At 39.6% G+C, this 23,710-nt stretch overlaps 1 protein-coding gene across 1 annotated transcript in view; it reads right to left on the bottom strand.

Moving 5' to 3' along the window:
- Nucleotides 1-8,059, bottom strand: part of SIAH3 (siah E3 ubiquitin protein ligase family member 3) — an 86,708-nt gene extending 78,649 nt beyond the window's left edge. Inside the window, exon 1 of the mRNA XM_075850232.1 lies at nucleotides 7,342-8,059. Within this exon, the coding sequence (XP_075706347.1) occupies nucleotides 7,342-7,476 (135 nt within the window). The 5' untranslated portion in view covers nucleotides 7,477-8,059. The remainder of the gene's footprint in view (nucleotides 1-7,341) is intronic.
- Nucleotides 8,060-23,710: the final 15,651 nt, after the last annotated feature.

Genomic DNA, 23,710 nt, shown 5'->3' with positions numbered 1-23,710 from the left:
AAAGGTGTCTTGTAACTCGAGGTCTCCCATTCTCTAATAAATCTAGGCTTACCAGCGGATTAGTTAAGAAGATTAAAGGCCAGAATATAATTTAGATAAAAGTTTAGGGGGCATTTTGGGCAAAGCGAAATAGTTTTCATACCATGAAGGGTCTCTCAGATTACTCGAGAATTTAGTCTGAAAATTTCTCAGTGCCCGATTGAGGTAGTTAGCCTCAAGATAATACAGAGATGTGTCAGGTATAAGATCCTGCAGGTGGTGCCTTTGAGAAATTTGCTTATTGTGGTTATACCCTATGTGAGCTGGGGCTTCTGCTGGGGAGAGGGAAGCACCCAAAGGTAATACTGGTTGGAAGATCCAAATAAAGATCTTTCGATGATCACCAATGGGGAGCCATTCGATGCGTCAATTAGAGTGAGACATCTTGCTAAATGTATGGCATTGTAATAAGTATATAAGTCTGACAATGTAAGACCGCCACGATTTTTCTATTGGACCAAGTATGAATAGGATATTCTAGGATTTCTATGAATCCAAAAATTGTAACTTATAGAAGTAACTTTTGGGAATGGCAATAGGTACAGTTTGCAATAGGAGTGTCGGCAGTACATATATAACTAAAATATTGTTCCTTCTATCCAAAGTTGCTTCATTTTAAATTTTAGATGCATTGGAGCGATGAAAAAGTGGTTGCAATGGTGTACATACCCTTGAAGCAAATCATTCAACCATGTGCCTTTATTCAATGGCTAGAAATAGATTATAAATTCATTGTCCATTATTAAAAAGCTCACAAAGACACATGTCCACATGTCCTTGTGTTACTGTATGTCAATGGACAAAGAATGTAAGAATACTTCGCATATCCAATGCTAATAAATCTCAGAGCATATCACTTTTCTTTATCTGATCAAGTTAAGCTGGCTCAGTTTACTGGTGTTATAATTATTTACAACATACATAGTGTAAATTATCTATCTAAAAAAGCTTAACCCTTTAACGACCACCGATACATCTTTTTTGCGATGGATATTAATGGGCTTTTTTCTAGAGCTGTGTATTTTTTACGGTGATATGGTGCAGCTGTAGGTAAAGAGCCCGGCTTTTAGAGACAGCCAGGGAGCCAAAAAAGAATGTAGAAACAGTATTTTACAGTTTCTGCCTTTCCGATCGCTCTATACACAGTGCTCATATAAGCCAGGTTATCAACGGGTGACAGGTCACATGACCATGCTGCTGGGTCTAACTAGACCCAGCCCTCACAGTGAGAGTTGTCACTTATCAGAGCTGTTTTACTCTGTAACTGGGGTTGCTATAGCAGCTCCAGTTATAGGGGAAATAAGTAATAAAAAACATAAGTAAAAAAAAAAGAACTATACAACAATCAAGTCCCCAAAAGGTCTTTTTTTAACCTTTTGTGGGATACAGCATAAAAAAAAATAAAGTAAATTTAAACATTTTTTTTATAAATCATGATAAATAATAGAGAAAGTACAGTAGTGTTCAAAAAAATAGCAGTCCAACGTCATTAACCTGATAAATCAATGTTTTTGGTAAGCGTGATATTTCTACATAGCAAATAATTTACTTGTAAGTGTAGTAGAGAAAAAAACATAGCCAACAATTAGGACACGCATGCCACTCATTCTGAGGAATTGAATCAAGGTGTAAATTTTGGCCCTTATTTAAGGTAGAAGGGTGGAAAATGTTGCACATGTTGGTTATAGTGCATTTCCTTATGAAATACTGGGGAAAAAAATGGGTCGTTCAAGACATTGTTCTGATGAAAAACGTACTATGATTAAAAAGTTGATTGTAAAGGGAAAAACATATAGAGAAGTGCAGCAAATTAGCTCAAATGCAACCATAACCTGAAAGACGCGGAAGGAAGTGGGGAACTGTTGTTTGAATGGATCGAAGAATAGCCAAAATGGCAAAGGCTCAGCCAATGATCACCTCAAGAAAGATCAAAGAAGATCTGAAGATACCAGTGAGTACTGCTACAATCAGAAGATGATTAAGTGAAACCAAGTTACCGGCAAGGACTCCCTGCAAAGTCCCAGTGTTGAAAAAAGACATGTCCAGAATAGATAAAAATTTGCCAAGGAACACATTGACTGGCCCAAAGAGAAATGGTGCAGCATTTTGTGAACTGATGAAAGCAAAATTGTTCTTTTTTGGTCTAGTGGCTGCAGACAGTATGTCAGATGACCCCCGAGCACTGAATTCAAGCCACAATACACTGTGAAGACAGTAAAGCATGGTGCTGCAAAAATCATGATATGGGGATGTTTCCCATACCATGGTGTTGGGCCTATTTATCACATACAAGGTTTGAATATATCAAAATATTGAAGGAGATCATGTTGCCCTATGCCGAAGAAGAAATGTCCTTGAAATGGGTGTTTCAACACAACAATGACCCAAAACACACCACTAAGCGAACAACATCTTGGTTACAGACAAACAGGATTGAAGTAATGGAGTGGCCAGCCTAATCTTCTGACCTCAATCCCATAGGGAACTTGTGGGGTGACATTAATAATGCGGTTTATGAGGCAAAACCTAAAAATGCAGAAGAACTCTGGAATGTTGTTCAATCTTCCTGGACTGGAATACCTGTTCAGAGGTGCCAGAAGTTGGTCACCTCCATGCAATACAGATGTCAAGCAGTTCTTAGAAACAATGGTTATGCCACTAAATATTAGCTCAGTAAGGTCAAATCTGAAACAATTTTTCCGTTTATACATTAGATTTTTGAGTTTTTAAAGAAAAATGCTGGCATTGCTATTTTTTTTGAACAGCCTAATGCTCTGTTCACATTTGCGTTGGGGTCACGTTCTGACGTTCCTTTGGAGGTTTCCATCAGAACGGGACCCGAGCAGACACAAACTGACACCAATGGAAACCAGAGGTTTCTGTTTCCATCACCATTGATTTCAATGTTGCGGAGCCGGTGCCCGTGGTTTCTGTTTGTCTCTTTAGTGCACCGGACCCGCCTAGTCGACTACGCTATTGCTTCCGGCAAAACGACGGGTCCGGTGCACAAAAGAGAATAACAGAAACCACGAGCACCTGCTCCGTCACCATTGAAATCAATGTGATGGTAACAGAAACCTCTGTTTTCCATCGGTGTCAGTTTGTGTCTGCTCATGGTCCCGTTCTGACGGAAACCTCCGACGGAACGTCAGAACGGGACCCCAACGCAGATGTGAACAAAGCCTTATATTCCTTTTTCTTTACTTTCTGTAAAGGATTAATACAAACTGGATACATTTTGTTATTGTTTTGTAGTTAAATGTGTAATGTTTCCAGTGCATTTGCAAAACAATTATAATGATTTTGCGCTTTATTTGCTGTTTTAACCTCACTGCTATCTGTTTCGAACATTACTGTATATTTGGAAATTGTATGACTTTTCTCCATACAATATGTACATGCCAAAAGAGTAATGCCCCTTTAAGGCCCAAAACATCATTGTTATTAAAGAGTTAAATCTTACACAGGAATATACTTGGGCTTTTAAAATTAAAAGCAATTTTGAGTAAAATAGGGAGTTAACAAGTTATTGTTATTAAAAAAAATAATAAAAATAAATAAATAAAAAAAAAAAATATATATATATATATATATATATATATATATACGCAGTACTGTGCAAAAGTTTTAGCCTTTTGTGAAAAAATAAATCAAATATCAAAAATAGAGGTGTTAAAAGTGGTATTTTTATCAATTGACAAAATGCAAAGTGAATAAACAGAAGAGAAATCTGCATCGATTAAATATTTGGTGTGACCACCCTTTGCCTTCCAAACACCATCAATTCTTCTAGGTACACTTGAACACAGTTTTTGAAGGAACCTGGCAGGGAGGTTGTTCCAAACATCTTGGAGAACTAACCACAGCTACTCTGTGGATATAGGCTTCCTCAAATCCTTCTGTCTTTTCATGTAATCCCAGACAGCCAAATATTGCAAATTTTGACTTATCAGTCCAGAGCACCTGCTGACATTTTTCTGCACCCCAATTTCTATATTTTCTTGCATAGCTGACTTGCTTGGTCTTGTTTCTATGTTGAAGGTATGGCTTTTTGGATGCAATTCTTCCATGAAGACCACTTCTAGTCAGACTTCTCTGAACAGTAGATGTGTATACCTGGGTCCCACTGGTTTCTGCCAGTTCTGAGCTGATGGCACTGCTGGATATCTTCCGACTTCAAAGGGTAGTAAGCATGATGTGTCTTTGATCAGCTGCACTAAGTTTTCTTGGCTGACCACTGTGTCCATGGTCCTCAACGTTGCCCATTTCTTCGTGCTTCTTCAAAAGAGCTTGAACAGCAAATCTTGAAACCCCAGTTTGCTTTGAAATCTTTGCCTGGAAGAGACTTTGCTGATGCAGTGCAACTACCTTAAGTCTTGTTGCTTTGCTCAGTCTTGCCATGGTGGACCTGTAACATCAAACTGTCTTCCACAACCTCTTCTTTGTAGCAGAGTTTGGCTGTTCCTCATCCAATTTTAAGCCTCCTACACAGCTATTTCTGTTACAGTTAATGACGGTGTTCCTAACTACATATTAAAATAATGATCATTATCATCGGTTTGGTCTCAAGGGTTAATCATACAACTGTCAATAATCCTACAAAATTTATGACTTTGTGCAAGTGTACCTAGAAGAATTGATGCTGTTTTGAAGGCAAAGGGCGGTCACACCAAATATTGATTTAATTTAGATTTCTTCTCTGTTCATTCACTTTGTGTATTGTTAATTGATAAATAAAAACTATTAACACTTCTATTTTTGAAAGCAGCCTTAATTTGCAGCATTTTTTCACAACTGCCAGAAACTTTTGCACAGTACTGTGTATATATATATATATATATATGTATATATATATATATATATATATATATATATACACACACACACACATAGACCAAATTCTTTGCAGTGCACTTATACTTGACAACTTGAACTATCCACGATAAAGTAGTTCCCATTGACCTATGTTCTTGGTAAATATATGCTGCATAAGAATATTAGTGCCATATTAGTGCCCAAGCTAATTTATTTTATTTCAACTCGCTTGCCACAGAGTGAACAAAGATAAAGTCTGATCAGTTAGTATGGATTACAATTACATGGTTGTTCATGTAAAAGCATCACCATACATTTTAATCCATCCTGTAATGAACATTAGACTGAGCACTGCATGATTTCATGTCTTTGTACTGTTTTCAGCACAAGCAGATTCATTTACTGGAAAAAAGTCTAGCAACGGGTAAACAATTATATAATTTAGATGCGGTGTGTGAGAAAATCAAGCAATTTAAAGCTTTTAAATCCAGAAAATCACATCTAATAGACTGATTCAAGGCCCCTAACAAAAAGGACCTGTCAGAGCAGCTCTTTGTTATGACTGATCGTAGCACATTTTTTCACTCCACATCTGTTGTTTACATTTCTACCTGCTTCCCACACATTGGCGCTCTTACTAAACTACAGAATGAGATATATATAGCACCTTACTTTGTGAAACAGATTTCTGTAATGCTTTTACCTTTATAACACCATCTATAATACCCATACAGTAAATAAAAACAATATCTGATTTCATCCATAAAACCAAACTCTGAACTATTGGCAATCAAATTGTTCATTTATATATATATATATTTATAAATGTATAGGTCAATATTACATTAAACATTTATATCAGGAAGCTACTTGCCCAAAGGGCTGATAATCATAATTTAAAAAATATACGTTGTCTTAGACTACACTGTACCATACATTGGATTCTACAGCACTACATACACAAATAGTAATTACTGACACATGGGAACATTAGTCTACTAATATATAACTTATCATTGCTGATAGAAATTACTAACCCATAGGAACATTAATTTATAATATAGATCACTATATGTTCTGCCACTTAAATGTAGTTGAATATAACTGATGATTGACACCTTTTTGACATTCTTTTTTTCAGAATATACATTCAGAAACTGATATTTAAAAGCTAAATCTTAGAACACCTCAGATAGCTGAAAAGACAGTCCAAGCTCTTGAACTTCAATCAATTCCTGACATCAGAGATGATAGATAGATAGATGATAGATAGATAGATAGATAGATAGATAGATAGATAGATAGATAGATAGATAGATAGATAGATAGATAGATAGATAGATAGATAGATAGATAGATAGATAGATAGATAGATAGGAGGCACTACATAAAGGTTCACAGTAAAGAGAGGAAAAGAAGTAGGGTGATTTCTCTGGTTGCTATACTTCCCACTAATCTTTTCTTCTTCAGCACATGATAGATGATAGATAGATAGATAGATAGATAGATAGATAGATAGATAGATAGATAGATAGATAGATAGATAGATAGATAGATAGATAGATAGATAGATAGACATGAGGCACTACATGAAGGTTCACAGTAAAGAGAAGAAAAGAAGTAGGGTGATTTCTCTGGTTGCTATACTTCCCACTGATCTGTTCTTCTTCAGCACATGATGATAGATAGATAGATAGATAGATAGATAGATAGATAGATAGATAGATAGATAGATAGATAGATAGATAGATAGATAGATAGATAGATAGATGGCACTACATGAAGGTTCACAGTACAGAGAAGAAGAGAAGTAGGGGCATTTCACTGGCTGCTATGCTTCCCACTGATCTGTTCTTCAGCACCACCAGTCATGGACAGCACTAATAGCCGCTTTTCCCTCTGCAGCTGTAACAAGCTGTCTCTGTACAGACTTCTATATACTATCGTATTAGTTCAGCATCCATGTACAGGTACTATTAGGTGCTATCAACAGTTGGACATGGCTGTCCTGGAAGTATGTACATATCCTAACATTGTAACACGTTGTACAAAAAGCATTTAGAATCTGGAGATCAAAACTTCTTTTCAGGGTCAACAACATCATTTAGGACTTCAATCTGTACAAGTGCTATGCCCCTGTGGTATAAGTGCCACTGGTCATGTAGGAGGTATAGGCTATCAGCTAGGGTGCATCTCTAGCAGCAATGTAAACACATTCTCTGTGCTTCACCACATCAAGGAAACTTATTATAATTGCTTTCCCATATTAAAACACGTTCCCCCTGCAGTTATATTTCACAAGCAAATCAAATTATGAATCCTATTATAAATGCTCCGAATTTCAGCTCTTACATAACACACCAGCAAAGCTGCTGAGCAGGGAGACAAGCAATGAATCAATAGTACTGCTGAGCAGAAGAAGAGGAAGAGAATGAAGAGGTTTCTTTATTTATAAATATACAATTGAAGTAGCTGGGGTACACTCACCTTTGAGTTTTGAGTTGGGGTCACCACACAGACCAGTTGTCCAGCTGAGGAGAAGACTCTCTTTGCCTGATGATGCTGAAATCTCAGGTGAATAAGATCTAACACTGCCCCAAAGCACTGAGTAAAGAAAAGCATCACAACAACTTTCTACCTCTTCCTCTGCCTTGTTCAGGGCTATGGAATCAGAGAAGACTGTCAGTCCTGGAGAGGAGTGTAGTCCTATGTTAGCACTACACTCCTGCACTGTCTAGCATGCCTTCATATTTATCATCAAAATAAGATGCTTAGAATCTTGCAGCAGTCCACTGACCAATAAAAAGAGCAGAAATGTTATCCTTGAGGACCAGAGGCAGCCAATAACAAATACCTCCCCCTACTCAAGCTCCCTGATGAATAGAGGTAGAGCTGGGGAATGTACTATAGCACATTACCATACATCAGCGCTTCACATTAATCTTCCCATTATCCAGCCTTACAGAGAAGTCTGCAAAAATTCATCACCTAATGTCTTCTTTTATTAATTGACTCTCTTCACTCTCTCAGCTCTCTTTAGCGTCAGTAGAAAAAAAAAACCTCAGTGAAAGTTAAAAAGCAGATCAGCTGGGGTGTAGACTTCTTACAAGCAGCTGTCATGGTACTTTTAACGTTTAGGATGGGAATTTGATGATAGGAAGCTGTTAAATAAGATTTACATACAGTACCACTGGCGTGATCTTCATGATGATCTACTAGTCTCTGAGTCTGGAGAAAATGCAGCCAAAGCAGCTGCACACATTACATACAGACAAGGGCATTGGAATAATATGCAGGGAGCATAGCCACTTCTAATGTACAGTTGTGCATCTAAAAATAGCCCTGGCATAAGAGATTAATGCATGAACACAGGGCAATGAAAGTCACCAGGAGAGAGGTCTTGTAACTGGAATATACACACTGCTGATCTGCATATGGCAAGCAACACATTGCTCCATAAACTGTGCATTGTTCTAGACCAGAAAGGATGGTTGAGGGTACAGATACCAAAATCTATTTTATGTATTGCTTTGTAAGGTTTCTAAATATACTGTGGTGTTAACATGCAGGACATGTTGGATTGTTACCAAGACCTTTATGCTTAGTGCTGTGCATGTGAAGAAGAATTCAATTAAATTAAAATAAAATCTGGTTATACATGTTAGAATTGTAAGAAATATACACTGCACATGGCAAACATGACAATTTTTGGGGGATATCATGCTATGGTAGATACAAAGGTATTTGTGTAGGTGTCCAACTCTCATCTACAGGAAATGCCTTGGAAATGTATCTTCATGCCAATTGCGAAAAAATCCATGGCATCCTTCCGGCAGCCTTTTAAAAATGTTGTGCCCTGATCTTTACAGTTTGTTATTCTAATGTTCATAGAGCGAAATACAGGAATAGAGCTAGATGGTGGCTGACGGGTTTTGTGCCCTGGGTGCTCAGTGTCAGGCTGTGGGCTAACAAGTCATTCTTCCTTGGCCAGGGTATTTAGTTGCATGGCTCGGGCAGCAAACTGCATCTTTTGCCCTAAGTGCAAGAACGACTAGCTATGCCTCTGTTAAATTATATATCTGCTCTGCTTTTCTTGTATATAACGCCCTAGCTAGCTTAAATTGGGAAAACATTGCAGACACAGATGGCACTTAACATACATTATTCCTCCTGCCACTAGGTAATTATATAGGTCACGTGATAAACAAGTCAAACATCTTCAGGTTGTCAGTAGTTACTGAGCACTTTCATGTCTAATGCTCAACCATTTTCCAGACACAAAATGTTTTTGCAGCTAATGTAATTACTGACAAGTTCACAGCAGCAAATGAACTTGAAAGCAAATGTCAGGATATCATTTCAGTTTTTGGATAAGACCAATCAATTAAAGGGTCAAAGAGTTAATGAATTTGAGACTTAGAATCAGCCCATCATAATAAGGAGTCAATATAAGACTCAGAGCTGAACATTGACATTATATGATTTTATTGAGTTGAGTGGAAGCAACCTGAAAAGACCTTTCGGAGGAGGTAACTACAAGATAGCTATTGCTCAGGAAGCTCATTACATTGTATGTCATTACATTGTTATAATGATTGGTCCCTAGTAAAAATCAATACTGTAGTATTTTATTTAGAAGTGTTCCGAGCAGAATGGAAGAGAGCCATTTACATAATGCAGACACTTGGTCGTTGTAACGTAATAAGCTAGAAGTGGGGGCTCTTTTTTTTATGCTTTGGGGTCATTTATCTAAGTTCTTCATTACCCATTAGATAATATCGGGTGACACAAGAATTACACTATTGACAAAAATCTATTAAAAAGTGAAGCAAAAAGCGAAAACTGCAGTACATATTTGTAAGCATTGCAGCCATGTTGAAAAGTTAACATCAAATTTGACATTTAAAGGATAGATCCATATTACTGTTATTCCATAAACATCTAATAAAGCCTAATGATAAAAAAATTTAAAGTTACAAAATTGGAACACATCTTACATGGTAACTCCATTCTCTTCTTGTTTTACCTTGTTTACCTCTTCCTCACATTTGCTGCCATCTTACATTATCAGAAAAATTAATGAGAGGTTGCCACAGTGTTAATATAATGTTAATATAATTAATATTTAATAATGTTAAGTAATGCTCCATTCAAGACATTTGGCACTTCCATGGTTTTCTAAGCTATTTGGCAATGGATCTATGAGAACAGAGGTTTGGTAGGAAGAGTAGCATTTGGTAATTATATACATTTAACTAACTACACCAAAAGCCCATTTTTTTTCTGTTTTGGGTAGAGAAAGTCCTTGTGAGACAATGTACAATAGTTTGGCATCACTATCGAAGTCCTATCTTGCCCTGTAAGCAGAAGCCTTCCTACATAGTTACATAGTTATCAAGTTCAACCTTGTTCAGATCAATTATACTGTATATCATTCATTGGTAAATTATTTATAACCCTCAATGCCATTTGTCATTGGATAATCTTCTAGCCTCTTTTTTTAATGCTGTTATTGCATCTGCCATTACTACCTCTTGGGGTAGTGCATTCCATAGTTTAACTACTCTAACTGTAAAGAACCCTTTCCCACTAGGCACTATTTACCACTAGGCACTGGAGGTCCAGTGTCTATGATGGCACCCAGCAGGGGGTGGGGATTGTCTCTTAAACTACAATTTATTAACATTTTTCCTGCCTGCCCCCTGCCAGGCTTTTCATTGCTGATCATTTGGACTGAGGGGAGGGGGAGATTGTTTGATGTTTGTTTTAAAGGACGAGTGTCACGAAAAAAAAAAATTTGATATCAATTTGCATTTAGTGTTTTATTATAAAATCTTTTATTTATGTGTGTGTTTGTGTTTTACTTTTTTATATTTTTTAACTTTTTCTTCTCTATGGGGGCTGCCATTTTTTTTGCCATCCCTGTATATGTTGATTAACGACACATACAGTGATGGAATACGGCACACACATCCCCATAGAGAATGCGAACGGGAGCCGTTCCATCAATTATAGCGTACGGGGTCTGTTTGGGAGCGGCGCATGCGCCGCTCCCACACAGACCAAAAGTCAGGTCTTCGCTAGAGCGAAATCCGGCGCCATGTTCATGTCGACCGGAAGCCCCGGCCGGACTGTGAGATGATGACTTCCGGTCGCGGCTTCCGGACTTGTGTTCTGAAGCAAGCACGAGGAGCGGAGTGAGCAGACCGGAGCGGACGGACCGGAGGGAGCGGCGGCGGCAGGAGCAGGTAAGTTAGGTCTGTGTATGTACGTGTTTTAGTGTGTGATTACTACTGTATGTAAACCTACTACACTGTGTGTTAGCTCAAAAAATGGCGACACACAGTGTAGGAGGTTTGACCGTTCAATCCCCTCCTTTCTCCTGGCACTAGCCAGGATAAAGGAGGGGGGATTCTGTGAGCTCACTAGAGCGAGTGAGTATTCCCAAATTTTGCAGCATAAAGCAATGTGGTTGCTTTACCAAATGCAATGCTGCAATTTTCGGAATTGCTCCATCTAGTGACCAGCACTGGGAAATGTTATAAATTAGAATCTAATTTATAATATTTCCTGACTCGTGAAAAAATTAAAAAAATTTGGACGTTTTTAATCTTATTTCCAACTGGGCGTGTATTTTGTTCGTTACATCTGGGTGTGTTTACTTGTTTTACTAGCTGGGCATTGTGAATGGAAGTGTATGATGCTGACAAATCAGCATCATCCACTTCTCTTCGTTACCACCCAGCTTCTGGCAGTTCACAGACACACAGCGTGTCCTCGCTCGTCCGACGCGATGAAGTTCCTGTGGGAGGAAGTGAGTGACGTCACAGCGTGATCTCGCGAGGACACGCTGTGTGTCTGTGCACTGCCAGAAGCTGGGTGGTAACGAAGAGAAGTGGATGATGCTGATTTGTCAGCATCATACACTTCCATTCACAACGCCCAGCTAGTAAAACAAGTAAACACACCCAGATGTAACGAACACAATACACGCCCAGTTGGAAATAAGATTAAAAACGCCCAGTTGTCCATAAGAAAGGCTCATTTGCATAAATATAAAAATGCTCATAACTTGGCCAAAAATGCTTGTTTTTGAAAAAGAAAAACGCTACTGTTATCTACATTGCAGCGCCGATTACCTGCAATAGGAGATAGGGATTTGAAAATCTGGTGACAGAGCCTCTTTAAGTAGCACTAGAGCTACTCTGTCTATATAGAAAGCTTAGTATTTGGTACTGGGAGGGAGGGTTCCTTATTACCAAGTGCTGGGCTGAGAGCTTGTCAGTGCAGACCAGGAAGTTATCGGTCCTGAAATCCCCCCCCCCCCCCACCCGATCCATTCTCTGCTGTACTAATGGGGATGGCACAGAAATCCAGCTTTCTGTAGAAACAGTAAGTGTCAATGTGTGTCATATGTGCATATAAGTTATAAGTGTGTGATATAATATATAAATGTGTAATGTGTACATATAATGTATGTGTGTAATATGTGCATATAATTTACAGTACTGTACAAACGTTTAAGGCAGTTTTGGAAAAATGTTGCAAAGTAAGAATGCTTTCCAAAATAGAGGTGTTAAGAGTTATTTTTATCAATTAACAAAATACACAGTGAATGAACAAATCTACATCAAATCAATATTTGGTGTGACCTCCCTTTGCCTTCCAAACAGGATCAATTCTTAAATGTAGGCTTCCTCAAATCCTTCCGTCTCTTCATGTAATCCCAGGCAGACTCGATGATGTTGAGATCAGGGCTGTGTGGGGGCCATATCAACACTTCCAGGGCTCCTTGTTCTTCTTTACACTGAAGATAGTTCTTAATGACATTGGCTGTATGTTTTGGATTGTTTTCCTGCTTCCACAACCTCACTTTTGTAGCAGAGTTTCGCTGTTCCTCACCCAGTTTTAAGCCTCCTACACAGCTGTTTCTATTATAGTTAATGACTGTGTTTCAACCTACATATAAAAATGATGATCATTATCACCTGTTTGGTATAATTGGTTTATCATACACTTGACTATAATCCTACAAAATCCATATGACTCCCACAGAGCCCTGTTCTCAACATCATCGAGTCTGTCTGGGATTACATGAAGAGACAGAAGAATTTTGAGTTCCTTAAAAAAACAGGGTGCAAGTGTACCTAGAAGAATTGATGGTTTTTGAAGGCAAAGTGTGGTCACACCAAATATTGATTTTGTTTAGATTTATCCTCTGTTTATTCACTTTGTATTTTGTTAATTGATAAAAAAAAAATACTATTAACACTTCTATTTCTGAAAGCATTCTTACTCTGCACCGTTTTTCCACAACTCCCTGAAACTTTTTCACAGTACTGTATATGTGTGTAATATGTCTATATAATGTATAAGTATATGTTCATATAATGAATATGTGTAATATGTGCATATAATGCATGTGTGCATAATATATACTCCAAATAAATGAAAAACAAGTGAAGTTTTATTACCCCATATCAGTGCATCGTTTCAGTTCCACAATGGAACTTTTTTCAAGCATTGCACTAATATGGGCTAAAAAACCTTCACTTGTTTTTCACTAGATTTTTGCTGAAGTGCTGCAACCTCTTTTCATTTATTTGGAGTATATACAACATTGTATGAGGCTGCAGTTGCTGGCACCCACCACACATCTTCATAGAGTGCTGCTTACTGCTTTCTTTGTGCCCGTAATATATACATATAATGTGTGTATGTGTGTGTGTGTATGTATGTGTGTGTGTGTGTGTGTGTGTGTGTGTGTGTGTGTAATATGTGTATATAATGTGTGTTTATAATTTGTACATTTAATGTGTGTGTTTGTGTAATATATGCATATAATGTGTATGTGGGTAATATGTATATGGGTTTGCAATATGAACATATAATGTTTAGTTAATATGTGCATGTAATGTTTATGTATGTGTAATACGTGCTTATAATGTGTATGTTTGCCAAATATAAGCATATAATCTGAGTGCATATGTGTGTGTGTAATATGTGCATATAATGTATACAGTATGTATGGGTAATATGTGCATTTAACATGTGTACTGGTTAGTGGCACTATTCATTAGAACTGTATGGTAGTAATTTCTTATTTGTACGGGATGGTGGCATTATTTACATTTACAGGTCAGTGGAATTTTTAATTACTATTGTAATGCGGTATTATTTATGTGTATGGGTGGTGGCATTATTTATTAGTACTGTACGGCATGTGTAATATGTGCATATAAGGTATATGTAAGTATAATCTGTGCATATAATATGTGTACTGGTTAGTGGCCATATTCATTAATACTGTATGGTAGGAATTTTATGTGTGTACAGGATGGTGACATTATTTACATTTACAGCTCAGCCAAATTTGTAATTACTTCTGTAATGCAGTATTATTTATGGGTATGAGGTGGTGGCATTATTTATTAGTACTATATGGTGGTATTATTTATGTGTGCAGGTAAGTAGCTACTGTAAGTATAACTAAGATCTTTGAATTTATTTGGGGGTGGGGGAAAGAGACTAGTCCAGCATGGAGATTTGATGAAAAGAAAGTTAAGACTAATCCAGTCAGGAGTTTTAGATTTTATTAAGCCAGGGGGACTTTTTTTTATGCTGTTAAATCAGAATGCATGATACAGGTTAGTTGCTGAATCAAAATGTTGAACCACTTATGTGTTTTCATCCTTTTGGAAACCCTTTATAGCACTGATTTCTTATTTTTCATTCCACATCTCTGCTTATATTTCCCTACATTATGCAGATTCTCTAGGGTATTTTCCACAGTTTTGGTATATAGCCCTTGATGTCCAGTGGTTTTGTGCCCCAGTATGTAGTAAGTAGTTTGGAGGCCCAATCCTACAGTGCCTACATGTTCCCAAGTGTCCAGTGGTTTAGTATTCCAGACATTCCTGGAAGTTTAATGTCAAGGGGCGTAGTGTCAATGACATTTTCTGGTTTTCAACAGTTTAGTGCCCAAAACACCCCTGAGGCTGTTTAAAGGACCTGATGAAGGTTTCTACACCAACAGGGGTTTCTTTTCAGTGAGACTATGGAATTCTCTGCCAGAGGACATTGTCATGGTTAATTCATTAAAAGTGCTTAAAAGGGGCCTGGATAACTTTCTTGAAAGTCATAATATTACAAGTTATGTGACCTAGATTACTTAAAATGGGTCATTGATCCTGTCATTTATTCTGATATATTTCTTTTCCACTGTATTTGGAGTCAGGAAGCAATTTTTAAGACAAAGACAATTTGCTTCTGCCTCACAGGGGTTTTTGCTTTACTCTTGATCAACATTGCCGAAGAATAAGTTGAACTAGATGGACTTATGTCTGTTTTCAACCTTACAAACTGATTTACTAAATTACTATGTTTCCTTTGCTCGTTGGTTTAGTGCCTAGACAGTCCCTGTTATGCAGTTGTGCAGTAATATAGATATGTCCCTAAACTCCAGTGGTTATAAGTCCTAGGTGCCTCCCGCTATTAAGAGATTTGGCAGCCCACATAATCAGAAATTAAATTGTGCATAAATATGTAACACATTCAAAGCCAGAAGCCATCGCTTTTCACTATTACACATATGGGTATTCAATTACCACTTCTTACATGGAGAAGGACAAAGAGTGCTAGAAATAATGCATAATTTCCTACTGAAATTATTCAAAATCTACCATATCTGCTTTTTTAATGCTCAGAGTCATATGGTATTAAATCAACTTTAGTATACTTTATTAAAAATTGCCACAGAAAATGTATAACAAGAGTCTGGTGTTTGCGGGGCTCGTGATGACTGGTCAGTTATTTGTATAAGGGTGTACAGTTCAGCTAACTCACATTTTTCAGACCACTATCTTCCATGTTGCCTTCTAAGTGTATGAAGCTTTCTCTTCTTGCACTGATCAGAGAGAGAAAAGATAAATTTTTCCTTTCAACTGTGAAAGGAGGCATTTCCTTTTTTGTGATTAGAATGGGCACTATTTAAGTTCTGCTACCAATAATATTGGGAGGGGTGTTAGACAATGATGAGCTCCTGTAGTAAAGGGAATTTTTGCCTCTTCTGCTTACCCATTTTACCATCACTGAATCTTTCACAATTTTCTAAGTTATTGTAGGTCATTAAGTTGAGGTCTTTTTTTTCTGACTTGGTCAATGCATCAGAATATGGTTCTGTTAGTGTGCTAGCAACTGCATGATAAATTAGATTTTTGCTAAATATAACAGATGATTATTGTGAATAATTTCTCCTTTTTAATGCTTCATTATAAATACTATACACTCAAAAACAGTATGTTACGTAGGGTTCGTGGACCCACAGGGCCGTACCACCTTAGCGGTATGGCAGCTGGCCAACAGGGCACAGGTCACAGTCTGTCATGTGGCAGCTCGGATAGTAGCAAGGCAGGCTCGGTTGGGACTAGGCAGCAGGTAGATGTCAGGCATGGTACTCCATGGACAGCAGGACAGGCGTGGAATACAGCACAGCATGACACGACTCAGGCATCGAAGCAAGGGGCAGTTTAGGGCACTCATGGGCTGATTACACATTAAAGTCCAATGCGCGCGCTGCCCCTTTAAGAGCGGGCACAAACGTGCGCGCGTACCCTACGGGAACTGGCCAGGATGAGTGGAAGTGAGCGCTGGCGTCTCCTGAGGAGGATACGGGGGCCAGCGCTCGCAGACCCATGGCTGCGGCCATCAGGAGGAGAGTGAACCTGACGGCCCGCAGCCACGGACATGATAGTATCCCCCTCATATGCCCTCTCTTCTTGGGGCCAGAGCGAGAGAGAAACTTCTTCAGAAGGGTAGGAGCATTGAGGTTCTCCTCTGGCTCCCAGGACCTCTCTTCAGGACCCCTCCAATCCACCAAATAAAAAGTCTTTCCTCTCACTCTCTTGGTGTCCAAGATCTCCTAAGCTCGAAGGTGTCTGAAGCGCCGCTGGAGGCAACCGCAGGGCTAGGAGTCTTGGTAAAGTGGTTCAGAACCACTGGTTTCAGGAGAGAGACATGGAAGGAGTTGAGGATACTGAGGGTAGGAGGCAGCCGAGGCTTGTAGGCGACAGGGTTGATCTGCTGCAGGATCTCAAAGGGTCCAAGGAACCTGGGAGCAAATTTGTACGACGGCACCCTCAGTCGAATATTCCTGGAGGACAGCCAGACCTTCGTGCCAGGAAGAAACTGAGGGGGTTCTCTTCTCCTTGTGTCCGCCTTCCGTTTCATGCAGTCGACCGCCAGCAGGATGGAGGATCAAGTCTGCTGCCAGATCTGCAGAAAGTCCCTAAAAGCCGTGTCAGCAGCTGGTACCTCGGACGTATCAGGCACCGGGAGAGGAATTCATGGGTGTTGGCCATAGACAATAAAGGTGTCTTCTGTGTGGACTCGCTGTTTATTGTAAGAGAATTCAGCCCACAGGAGCAACTGCACCCAATCATCATGCTGCTTGGAGATGAAGTGGCATAAGTAGTTTTCCAAGATCTGATTGATCCTCTCGACCCAACCATTGGACTGAGGATGGTAGGCTGAGGAAAAGTCCAACTTTACACCTAGGAGTCCGCAGAGGGCTCTCCAGAACTTTGAGGTGTACTGAACCCCCCCCCCCCCCCCCCGATTAGACACAATATGCTGCTGCAAGCCGTGCAGGCGGAAGATGTGTTGGATGAACAGCTTGACCAGTTGAGGAGCAGAAGGAAGACCGGTCAGAGGAACGAAGTGGGCCATCTTCAAAAATCGATCCACCACCATCCAGACAGTACTGCATCCAGCAGAGAGAGGCAGGTCAGTGATAAAGTCCATATCTATATGTTGCCAGGGAGCATTTGGCACAGGCAATGGCTGGAGCAGGCCAGCAGGTCTGGAGTGAGCGACCTTGTTAGCTGCACACACTGAGCAGGAAGCACCGACAGAGGATGCGTCCACCTCCAATAAGAACTGTAGATAAACATCTGGATGATGGAGGATAGAGGCTGACGTGAAGGCACTCTTCAGGCTATTGAATGCAGACTCTGCCTCAGGAGTCCACACCTTGGCGTCCATGCCCTTCTTAGTGAGGTTTGAGATAGGAGATGTCAGTGAGGAGAAGTTTGGAATAAACTGTCTAAAAATTGGCGAATCCCAGAAAGCGCTGTATGACCCTCAAGCCTTGAGGGCGTGGCCATTCCAGGACGGACTTTACCGTTTCAGGATCCATCTTGAGACCTCTATTTCGAGACAATGTAGCCCAGGAAGGGTAGAGCATCCTTTTCAAACATGCACTTCTCCAACTTGGCGTACAGACGATTCTCCCTTAACCGCAGCACAACTTGGCAGACATGTCTCTGATGAGTCATAGGATCTGGAGAAAAAATCAAGATGTCATCAAGATAGACCACAACACAAACATAGAGGAGGTCACGGAAAATGTCATTAACGAACTCCTGGAAGACCGCGGGAGCATTACACAGGCCGAAGGGCATTAATAGATATACATAGTGTCTATCACGGCTGTTAAATGCAGTCTTCCATTCGTCACCATGGCGAATCCGGATCAGGTTGTAAGCCCCACGCACGTATGTGTTGAAAACTTCAGGGAGGTTCCCTATTTGGACTGACAAAGATATGCATGTCTGGCACATAGTGTGAAAATTATTCTTATTCTAATAATCAAATAACGCATTATAACAATATTCTAATTGTGCTCTTATAAATGTGGACCCTAATTAAATATTTTTGTATGTAACACTAATACCTATACATTTTCTAAAGTAAGTGTGTGTGTGTGTGTGTGCGCGCGTGCGTGCGTGCGTGCGTGCGTGTGTGTGTGTGTGTGTGTGTGTGTGTGCCACCCACAGCCCAGAATTTTAAAATGATTTCAAGCTCCTGGTTCAAGCTCAATACATAGACACGGTACTAAAATGAAGCTGAGTACATATGCATGGTACCAGTACCAAGCTCAGCACATGCATACAATACTAGGACCAAGCTCAGTACAACACCGGACTAGTGAAATCAGTGCTGATCTGAAACATTCAGAGTCAGAAAAAACAATTAGATCCAGTGACTCACAGTTGATATCTTATCTGATTGGACTAATTTGCGTGAGGTGCCTGGTAGGAGGAGGGCAGCAGGGACAGTGGGACATCAGTTTTGAGTTAGTGGCACAAAAATTTTTATCAAATGAAGTACTGCTCAAATCCATGCAGGATGCAAAGGCACCATGAATTAACTATGCCTTCCACTCCCTTTTATATACACAGAGGGAGCCTGCCCTCCAATGCAGGGAATGTTAACTTCACCATCTCCTACCTGCTATTGTCAAGGTCTGTACAAGATTTGGAGTCCAGTGGCTGAAACAATGAGGCAGAAGGGTGTTAATAGCAAGAGTAGAAAAGTGAGGCAAAGACGTGGTTAGGAAACAATCCAAGTTCAGCTCAGAGATAAGGGGACGCAATTTGTAGTGTGAGACAAAGACGTGATCAGGAAACAATCCAAGTTCGGTATACAAATAAGCAGCACCAGTTTGTAGAAAGGTAGCAAGGAACTAGACTAGAGACAGGAAGCTAAATAGCCTGACAGGGATGAAGGCCAAGGGCCAGGCTTATATAGTAAGTGTAAAGGATCTGCCAGGCACAGCTTCGGGGTTAACTCCCATAGGTAATCAGTCTGCACCTGAATCTACGTCTCTGAGACTGACTCTATCTTCCACCACTCAGGATGGCAGGCTTAGGAGTGGGAGAGCCTATCGCAGCCTGGCCAGACGGAGCTAGCTCCCGCCCTCTGTTTATTTATACCTAACTTTCCTGTTCCTCCTTTGCTTGTGATTCTTTCCGTGTGGTTTCCTGGCCCAGCTACAGCTCCTAACTATTCGATCCTGCTCCATACTGACCCTGGCTTACTGACTACTCTTCTGCTCTGCGTTTGGTACCTTGTGCTCTCCTGGTTTGACTTGGCTCGTTCACCACTCTGGTTGCTCACGGTGTTGCCGTGGGCAACTGCCCCTTTCCCTTTGCTTTGTATTCCCTTGTATGTTTGTCTCGTGCACTTACTGAGCGTAGGGACCGCCGCCCAGTTGTACCCCATCGCCTAGGGCGGGTCGTTGCAAGTAGGCAGGGACAGAGTGGCGGGTAGATTAGGGCTCACTTGTTCGTTTCCCTACCCCCGTCGTTACAGTAAGTGAAAAGGGTGAGACCTTTTCAGGCAATCAAGGCTAGGAATCCAAAGTAGCAAAAATCAAGAGAAACTAGACAAAGGATTCAGCAGTGGCGCTGTTCCGCATCCCTGATAGCTTAAAGAGAAAAGCTACTTCCTGGGACACATGAGTTCTGGGTTCAAATCCTGACAGTCATATTTGCTCTGCATACGTTAGAAAAAGAGGCAGTACTGGGAGATACTGTGCCAGTACTGCGAAGCGTCCGTGCCGTTGGCCAGGCACGCAGACATGAACAGGGAGGCGGGGACAGTTGAAGATCAAGCTGCTGTTATATTGTAATCCCCATAGGGGACTGCGCGTGTATGGTTTTGTTCCCTGAGGGCAGTGTAAGTGGGAGGCAGAGGCATTGGGGGAGCAGAACCGGGTCGGGAGTTTGCTTCGTCATAGTTCTGTGATCCAACTGTGATTTTAACAACTGGATCTGCAAAAAGGGTTGAATAGGTTTGATCCCACCATTGTGAAAACTGAGATGTGTTGAATGCATTAGTAGTGCTATGCTTTTTTTGCTGTACTGTGCAATTTAATGCTTCAAAAGAGATACAAAATTTGTATCTAGACTGTTTTTATACAGAATGTTGTAACACTGAGTTATATAACCTTTCAGTAATGGGATTACTTTAAGTGACTGTGTGCCTTTTACTGAACCTGCCAAGCATTCTGATGATATGTCAAAAGTGGCGCTTTGCTGACAAAAGTGCTATCTATAATTTGCAGAGTGCTGCGATACATTTCCTCCATTATTATTACTTTTATTTCAGAACAGCCAATTACAAAAATGGAGCATAGCCATTTAACCAGAGCAACTTGATTAATTCTGAGTAGAGGACAATCTAGGGCAAACTATGTCAGTTTTCATGTATGCTTTACTTTGTTATGCTTCACATAATCTTTCCCATATACCTGGATTATAAGTAAAGCCAATTAACCAAAGAAACATTTGTAGTAACTGTGAAATTACAGAAAATCTAAAGCGTATTTGTGAACCATAAACTCGACTGTATCTGGAGATAGAGCTGAACGAGAGCTCACAGGCAATTAAAATGATCAATGTCTGTCCATTTCATATTAGGTGTTGTGTTTTTATATGTGTTTTTTAGATTTTATACTTTTATATATTGGTATATATTTTAGATTTGTATGTTTTATGCTACAACCCTAATTTAAACTGTGCATTTTAGAGCCAAACTAATGTGCAACACCATCTTGGTAAGGCTCCTTAAAGGCAAAATCCTGTAAACATGTATATATTTCTAAGAAAGCATATGAAGATATTGTATAACACATACAATACTAGTGGCGCAGTTGGATTGTCGTTCAGTCAACTATTTAAAGGCTTTCTCGGCTGTTTCCGTAACTGTTTCCGCTTCTCCAGGTGGTAGGTGGATTCAGGGACCCTCGTTCTGGAGATAGGTGCAGGTCCCAGATGTGGGACCCGCACCTATCAGACATTTATGGCCTATCCTGTGGATGTGCCATAAATTACTTTGATAGGATTAACCCTTTAATGGGAAGAAACAGGTGAGCTGAACAAAAAGCAGCAAATGATACATCTATCACATTCACCACATATTTCATATTTAATTGAGAATATAAAATACATTTCATTTTTAGCTTAAAAATATCTAAAAATAAATAAATAAAAACAACAACTTAATAATAGTTGCCTCCATATCACTTTAATCAAAAAGGGGCAATTTGGCTGCTATTAAATTGATACTGTAGCTATTTTTATATGGCAACTAGGATTGTCACTCTATGGGTAGTATGGCAGCCATAGTAAAAAATAACAGATATAATACTACAGAATAAAAGCCATAGTGCCACAGTTATTATAAGCACACCCTGGTTATTAATGTATAGACACTAAGGCTTGTATCATATGGACACTATGAAATATATAATGACATTATCTATGCACTAAAGTTGTCACTATTGTTGCAGGTATTTTCATACATACGCAACAGCTGATAATTTTAAATGAACACCATGGTTTATACTATTATATGCACTATGCTGGCATTATTATATCTGAACTATGGCTGGTACTATAATATATAATTTATGCATGCTATTTTAATATGGCCATTAAGGTTATTATTATATACACACAACTGTATCTAGTTTTTAAAGTCTGTAGCAAGAGTAGTGTGATCACTAGAAAGCAAGACAAGAGTGGCCCAACTAAATGGGTGGACATCAGACTGCTTTAATCTAGTGGGCAAGCTGTCAGGAACCAATAGGCAGTAGTCAGGTATCACCTAGCAGTGGGTTAGCAGGCAGGAACTGGCGGATAGCAGACTGGTATCATCTGGTAGAAAGCAGACATGCAGGAACTGGTAGGCTACACAGTTGTATCACCTCGCTGGAGGCCATAATTGGATTGCCATTGGTTAGCCTGGGGTGTAAGTCCAAGGGAACCTTAATCTCCATCTTAAACCCAATCACATAGGTTTAAATTCTGTTTCAAGGGTTTTCCCTAGGTTGTGTACCCTATGATAGTCTTCAATAGACAGCTAGCATCTTGAAGTACAAAACAAAATTAGCAAAAGACCAAGTCAGCAGATGGAGGTAGCAAACCAAACTAGAAATAACAGTGAAACTAACCAAAGACAAGTTACTGAGAAGTGTTTGTCAGATGAGGCCATAGAGTCAGCAAGAATATAGCAGGATTCAGGGTATAGATAGCACACTAGCAACCAACTGTCAGTTAAATACTGAGCAAGGAAGGAATGGAACATGTCTCCCGGTTGCCTTACAAACACATATTTACACTCATCTATTTTTCTGAACTTTTTTTAGCGACTATGCTGCCGGCCACTACACCAGGTATTATATCGGCAGTATGTCTAGTATGATTATAAGGAAACTAATATTACTGGCACTATTTTATGACGCTATTATGCGCAACTATGTGTAAACTCTCTACGGCTCTAGTATTTGGGCAATGTGCAGTACTATTACTTTTAAATACAATTGCAAGAAAAAGTGAACCCTTTAGAATTACTTGGATTTCTGCATTCATTACTAATCGCCATGAGGCCAACAGTGGAGGGTATGAATACCCCATGTTACCAATGGATTAGGCGTGGGGCTAATCTAAGGAGCAGAGTTTAAGGGAGTCTCAGGTATTCACCCTTTAACCTCCATACGGAGATTGGCTGCTAGAAATCCCTATGTTGCTACCCACACAGTAATCTCCATTGGCAGCTGTTGACGTGAACAGACAAGGTACCAAAGCAGTAGGAAAGATACAGGTCAATACTAGCAGAGGTCAGCGCAGGCGGCAGAGTTTCACTTACGGATAGCCGAGCAGACGGGCAGGGAAGGCAGCACACAATGTGGGCAGAAGTTCAGGGCAGGCTACAAATAGGAAGAGGTCAAAGTCAAGCAGTGTCGGTAAGGTTAAATCAATAAATTAATAAAAATATTCAAGCATATAAAAAATATGATTTTATTGAGACACATGTTAAAAGTTACAACAATAGCATAAAAAGAGGGGGTATCAAAAAATAAATCCAAACAGACAATGAGATACGGAGTGGGCTACTGGCAATTACACCTATACCTTGAATTGATACATTGTAAATAGCCTGCAAAAGAACACAGGTATGAGGACAAAACAAGTTTGTCCAGCAAGATAAAGGTAAACTGTAAAAGCACAAT

The sequence above is a fragment of the Rhinoderma darwinii genome, chromosome 2, assembly GCF_050947455.1.
Source record: "Rhinoderma darwinii isolate aRhiDar2 chromosome 2, aRhiDar2.hap1, whole genome shotgun sequence".
Taxonomy (NCBI): Eukaryota; Metazoa; Chordata; class Amphibia; order Anura; family Rhinodermatidae; genus Rhinoderma; species Rhinoderma darwinii.
Note: the sequence above shows the minus strand (reverse complement) of the source record. Positions and strands in the feature narration are given on the sequence as shown.